General features: G+C 33.1%; 1 protein-coding gene across 1 annotated transcript; it reads left to right on the forward strand.

The window, feature by feature from the left end:
* The first annotated feature begins 1,996 nt into the window (after nt 1-1,996).
* LOC120142646 lies at nt 1,997-2,925 on the forward strand. Its single transcript, XM_039157177.1, has one exon. It carries the CDS (start codon nt 2,098-2,100, stop codon nt 2,755-2,757), a length of 660 nt encoding a protein of 219 aa, XP_039013108.1. The 5' UTR covers nt 1,997-2,097; the 3' UTR covers nt 2,758-2,925.
* Nucleotides 2,926-6,999: the final 4,074 nt, after the last annotated feature.

Raw genomic sequence — 6,999 nt, forward strand, 5'->3', positions numbered from 1 at the left:
CACTTCTAAGGACACATTGTCACTTGAAGTAATTGCAATAACAGATTCAAATTCCATGGATAATCCTATAAGAATGACATTAACGTGTTCATGTTCAGTGATTGGACTTCCTGCTGCACTCAACATATCATAAATCGATTTGACCTTGACAAGAAACTCATTCACCGATTGTCTAGCCTTACGTTGAGAGTGAAGACTATGTCAAAGAGAATACACTTTAGCACTCGATCGAGTACCAAACAAACGTGAAATAGTGTTCCAAATAATATTGGCAGAGGAGAGACCGGTGAGATGTGGCAAAACCTCAATGCTTACAGTGGTAAGCAACCATGATGTTAACAATTTATCTTGTTGTTAATGAAGAACAAACGCCGGATTTTCCTCAACTTGACCAGATTTCGTCGTTATTTGGTATTCTCAGAGAGCTTGACCATAAACTGAAGCAATCCAAAACCATAAATAATGAGAGATACTTGATGTTTCCATAGTAAATAGGTATTCTCAGAGAGCTTGACCATATCCTGTTTGGGAATATATTGAACAGAGGTGATTTGCATCGTACAAAAAAGAACCAAAAAAACCCCAAAAACTCTTATTTGGTATCAAAACTGGCATGTTGGTCTTGAGACTGACATGTGTTTTTGGCTAATAACACGTGTTTTAAGATTTAAAACATTGTTTATAATTTGTGAAATTATTCAATAACACTTATTTTTAAAAATCATTTATAAAATCTTAAAATGTAAATTTTAACACCTTAAAACATTTGAAAATCATATCAAAAATCAAAAGTTAGTTCAAGTGCCCTTTCAGGTTTCACTTTAGAATGTTTTTTCAAAACGCCGTTACGAGTTTTCACTTTAGAATGTTTTTTCAAAGCGTCGTTACGAGTTTTCACTTTAATTCTTTTTTTTTCTTTTTTTTTCTTTTTTTTATAATTTGGTCATTGTGCTTGTAAAATGATGGACGAATTAGACGTAAACTTTTTAGTTTTTGACTTTTCACGCCATTTTACCTCTTCTAGTCAACACCTTATTGATCCGAAATTTTAAAGAAAATAAATGATTACCACTGGGGAAAAAGGAATTGAACTCAAACCCCTTCCTTAGGTGTTTTGCACTTAACTACTGAACTAGAATTGGAGCTTACAATAATTCCACTAAAACTTATATATTCCACCAAACACTTTATTGGAACTTATGATTAAAAAAATATCGGTTGATTTCTTAATATTATAAAAATTTTAATTGATATTTAAAATTCTTTTATTACTATATTTGAATTTACAAAACAGTTTATGTATTTAAATTATTTAAATAATACTATATTATTTTACATTTAATATTTGGTGTACCTCTTGAATGGTGATCAATTTAAAATTTAAATTATTGTTTATTAACATATTCTATAATTAATTTTTTATGTATAGTATAATATCGTATTTAATTTAATTTAAAATTATTTATTCATTTTAAAAAGATCCAACCTTATATGAACAAAGGTTTTTTTGTCCTATTAGGAGATCCGAGTTTTTTATTTAGCCTATTAAGGCACTCAAGTTTTCATTTTGAGATTTATGATATTTTTTTGTGTTTATAGAACTTGTCATATTGAGGTGACGAATTTTAAAAAATAATATTTTTTTGAATTTATCACATCAAAATAAAAAAATTGAATAAAAATATTTTTTATTTGAATTCATTACATCATCACCTCAAAGTGACGAATTCTATTCACTATAAAAATATCATATATCCCAAAATAAAAGTACTTATGCGATTTGTTTTTCAAATTTTTTGGGCTGCCCTATTGGAAAAAAAACCTTTGAACAAACCCTAGAAATTAGGCCCAATTGAGCTTTTAAATCCCCGCCAAAATCACCGAAAACCTTGAATTTTCCGAAAATTTTCTAGCTTGGGATGGCGCTAACTTTGGCCGCCATAGCTTTCCCGCTAAAATCACCCGCCTCGCTCAGCTAATGCCCTTTAAAACAACACAGCCAAAGTATCTCTCACATTCACTCATCTTCCTTTCAACATCGTCGCTCAACTGTTCGTCATAATTCCCCAAAGAGTCTCGACTACTAATCGCCAAACAATGGTGGTTCCTCTCGGCCCCGGCAAGTTCTACGGAAGCAGCCTTCCACGGCCCCGCATCTACACGGATACCAAGTTCAGCTCGGAACGTATAGACCCTCCGGTCCCGGTCCTCGATCCGCTCCTCTCATGGGCCGACGATGCACATTGGTCCATGGGTGGTCGCAGCTTCAAGCGCCTCCGTCTCCAAGGTCGTATCGAAGGCAACGTCAAAAGACTCAAGGCTCAGCGCGAGAAAATTCTCAATGACACCCCCGAAAGGAGTTCTAAGACCAAAATCGATGCATACGACGACGTTTCTCCTCCTCCCGCCCCCATGGCTGTAAAAAGAAGATTCTTGGATCTAAACGACGACGATAACGCCCTGAGTGGAAGCGAAGTCGATGAACCGCTGCTGAAGAGAGAAAAGAAGAGGGTGTTGCGGAACGGTGCGGTGCGGAAGTTGGGCAATGATTTCGAGCTAGCAGCGAAGAACGGCGGGTTGGTTAGCGAAATGAATATTAGCTTTAGCGACGGCATCGGCGGCGACGTGATGAGGATCGTCGAGGAGGTTAATCATTGGCCTGAAACTAAAGATGATAAGAAGAAAACGAAGGGTAAAACTGAGGTGACTAGTGGGAGTAGGACTTCACCCAGATTGGCAAAGCGTGGCCGTAATTAAGATAAATGTGGGATTTTTATGTTTGTTGAAGCAGGAATTATGAGCATTGTTAATCTAAATTTACAGAAATGTAATTTAATTTCTCTTCATTACCAAAGTGATTTCTTTACTAGCTTGATTAGTTCATCCATGGAGATAACATTGAAACCCTAGCTTTTACATTGTTAATGTTGTGGTTTTGTTTTGGTTATTTTAACGTTCATATCCAATGTTGGTAATTTTGTTTATATTTTAGTGATGTGACTAAAATGAAATAAAAGTATAATATTGAGTATGCTTTTAAGAAGAAAAAAAATTGAACGATTAAAATGAAAATGCAAGGATAGGTAGAATGGCCAAATATGTAGTTTACTCTTTTTAACATTAAACTAGTTTATTATCCATATTAATATAAAATGTGTGTTATTATTTTTGTATTTATCTCTAAACATATCAACATATAATCTTAAATGAATAAGATGTATCTTTAAACTATTTCATATTTATCTCAGTTAAGGACGAAGTTAAAATTAGATATTGATAGGCAGATATTGATAGGCGTTAAAATATTAGACTACTAAAGAAAAATATAAAGACTTATTAGATATTTAAATTTGAAATTCAGTATGAACAATCGATCTTAATCATTAAATAGATTGTTGTTATTTTTGAGGTCTTGATTTCAAACAGTGTGTATGTAAGGATATAAGTGTTCATTATTAAATATTTAAAAGTTTTTGTATATATATTCTATTTTATTCACCTTAAATTTATAATAAAAAAAACTTAAAATTCACAAGATAACTTTTAATTTGTTTAATATTTAAATTTATAATGACTTAAATTGTAATTAGACTAAAAATTTGAGAATACATATTTATAATTCATTAGTTTAACTGATACTTAATTAAAAATTTAATAAATTTTTTATATTTTTAAATTTAAATATTTATTTTTACATTAACTAAAATACTATTAAATCAAGATTATATCAAATATATAAATTTTAATATAAATTGACCCTTAGACTCTAAAATAGCTCTGTCCCTGATCTCAGGTTAATAAAAATAGATAAATCGAATTTGATCATAATAAAAAAAAAAGAATAGATCGAATTTGAACTTAAATTTCTTGAAACCACTCTTTGGTCCGGTCCAATTCAGAAATTAATAATTCTTAGTATGCTCAAAGCTGGAATAAAACATGATACACGTTGCCTAGAAAACTTATTATTTGAAAAGCCAACATTTTAAAATTTATATAACTATAAGACAATTTGTTTACTCCATTTGGACCATTTCCTTCTATTAAAAAGTAATAGTTAAGCAAATGTTGCCTAGAAAACTTTGATTTCTCAAATGGAACCATCCTTTTAGTATTATATTTAGCATAATGTTAAAAAATATATGTAATGTTTGATTAAATAATTATTTTGATTTATATTTCTTATAAAGTATTTTGGCTCAATTTTTTTTTATTTTGAGATATAAAGAGTCCTTTATAGATAGAAAATGTTAGTCAATAAATGGTCAACGTTACAAAATAAAAGTTTTTTTTATCTAAAATGAAGAGGTGAGATTAAAATACTAAAAAATGGGCTAGAGTGACTATTTAGTAAATCGTTAGGGATATTCTTAACATAAATAAAATAGGGTAAAGTACACAAATGATCTCTTGACTATAGGATATTGCTTTATTAAGTTTATTGGCTATTAAAAGTTATAAAATGATCCTTCAACTATAGAAGGTTGCTTTTTTAAGTTCCTCGATAATTAAAAGTAATAAAATGGTCACTTTATTATTCATTATGTCCCAAACTCGTCCTTTTTCGTTAAAAATTAACAATTGTTCAAGCTGAACGTTAATATGATGACTATGATATGGTAGTCGTTGGAGACTCTGAGATCAAATTTTATCATATCATAGTCAACAAATTAACATTCATTTCATAATACCATCCATTTTTAAAGAAAAATGAGAGTTTGAAACATAATGAATAGTTGAGTAACAATTTTGTAACTTATTTGAATAACTAAATTAACCAATGTCTATAGTTAAGGGACTATTTGTATACTTTACCTAATAAAATATTGATGCCAAAATACTAACAAAAATAAAATTAAAATAATTATCTCATCAGGCGTTATAAATATTTTTTTGACATTACACTTATTATATTTGGTATATATTACCGGCCAAACTATATTTAACAACTAGAGAGCTAGTGAAGCTACCCTCTTTGATTTGCACATGGATTTTAACCAACACTTACAAATTACATTATCAATACAGCTAAGAAAATAAATAAAGAGAAAATCGCCTCAGTGACCAAAAAAAAGTTATAATATACGATTTTAACCAACTTTTTTTGGATTTGCCAAAATGACCAACAAAATCGCAACGCGAAATAAAAATCGCAACGCGATCCCCAGAATCGCAAATCAGTTTCCAAAATCGCAACGCGATTCTTGAAAATCGCAATGCGATAGTACAAATTCGCATTGCGATTTTCCAAAATCGCAACGCGAATATGAAAATCGCAACGCGAACACATAAATCGCAACGCGTATCCGTAAATCGCAACGTGTATCCGTATATCGCAACGCGTATCCGTAAATCGCAACGATAATACATAAAATCGCAACGCGTATCCGTAAATCGCAACGCGATATTTAAAGCGCCATTATAATCGCTACGCGTATTTTATTTTCAAATTACAAAAACCAATATTAAGACAAAATCCCGTAATCGCAACTCATAACCTAAAACCTAAAATCACAACTCAGTCCCATCTCCATCTCTCACTCTCTACGGCGAAGAAATCCGTCCCCATCTCCGAAGATTTCCGTCCCCATCTCCGGCGAAATCCCTCACAACCATTCACGGTCAGAAATCCCTCACAATATTCAGAAATGGAAAATCAACCTCCGAGGGTTAGTTTTTTTAATTATTTTTATTTTGAAATGTTTGCATTATTGTAGGTTTTTCATATTGAAACTGATGATAAGTTTACTGGTCATTTCAATAATAGATTAACCATTTCACTTAGATTTCATTTCGCGTTACGATTCTGTCGTTGCGATTTTCATTTCGCGTTGCTATTCTCTCGTTGCGATTTTCAAGTTAGTATTTGTCTTTGTCTTTGTTCTGTCTTTTGGTTGAAGTAATGCAATCCATTCAAGTTTCAATTTGCAGAAGAGTCGCAACGAGATAAATGAAAATCGCAACGAGAGAATGACTGTCGCAACGAGAGAAATGAAAATCGCAACGAGAGAATCGCAACGCGAAATGAAAATCGCAACGAGAGAATCGCAACGCGAAACCAAAATCGCATTGCGATTTTAATTTCGCGTAGCGATTCTCTCGTTGCGATTTTCATTTCGCGTTGCGATTCTCTAGTTGCGATTTTCATTTCGCGTTGCGATTCTCTCGTTGCGATTTTCATTTCAACCAAAAGACAAAACAGTGTTGCAAATTTTAGTTTCAAGAATAAACTACTACTTTTTATGTTTATTGTTTTTGGTATATCTTCACAGTGTAGTTTTTGGTATATCTAACTTGGTATGTTTATTGTTTTTGTAGAAATTTTTTTCGGCTCAATTGACCTTGAGAAATAAAGTCAGCCTGGCCACTACAATTGCTTCGAAGCTTTCACCTGCTCAAAGACAATTGTTTGAGGAAACCTGCTTCGGGCCATGGCTGAGAGTACAGCATCCGGGTGGAGATGCTAATTTGACCCATTTGTGGCTTCAGACCATGACATCAAATCTACCCGACAGTATACAACGTGGTGAGGAAGAGATATGGTTTCATTTTCCACCAGCGTATACTTGTTTTGGGCGGAAGGAGTTCTGCTTAATCACTGGTCTACGATTCGGACACGATGATGTAGGCCGGTACACTCGTCATATCGCCCGCCCATCATGGTTATCCCGGGTTTTTCCGGATGAGTCAATGGAGAAGCCGAACCTACATGTCGACGACCTGAAGAAATTGTTTAATAAGAAAGCTGGTTTCACTCGGATGGATGACGTCGATGTTGTCCGAGTATGCCTTCTACTACTTGTGTATGCCGGCTTTTTAGGCAGAGAGGCCAGACAACCTATTCATCGGGAGCTAATAATATTGGTAGAGGACCTGAATGCATGGAATCTGTTTCCGTGGGGTTCGTATATATGGAAAGCTACCTGGACTAAGTTGTCGTCTGCCTTTGATGACCGCAAAAGTTTGCGGGGCGATGGGTCCAAATACACTTTGTCAGGC

The sequence above is a fragment of the Hibiscus syriacus genome, unplaced genomic scaffold (genome assembly GCF_006381635.1).
Source record: "Hibiscus syriacus cultivar Baekdansim isolate YM2019G1 unplaced genomic scaffold, ASM638163v2 tig00110831_pilon, whole genome shotgun sequence".
NCBI classification, from domain to species: Eukaryota; Viridiplantae; Streptophyta; class Magnoliopsida; order Malvales; family Malvaceae; genus Hibiscus; species Hibiscus syriacus.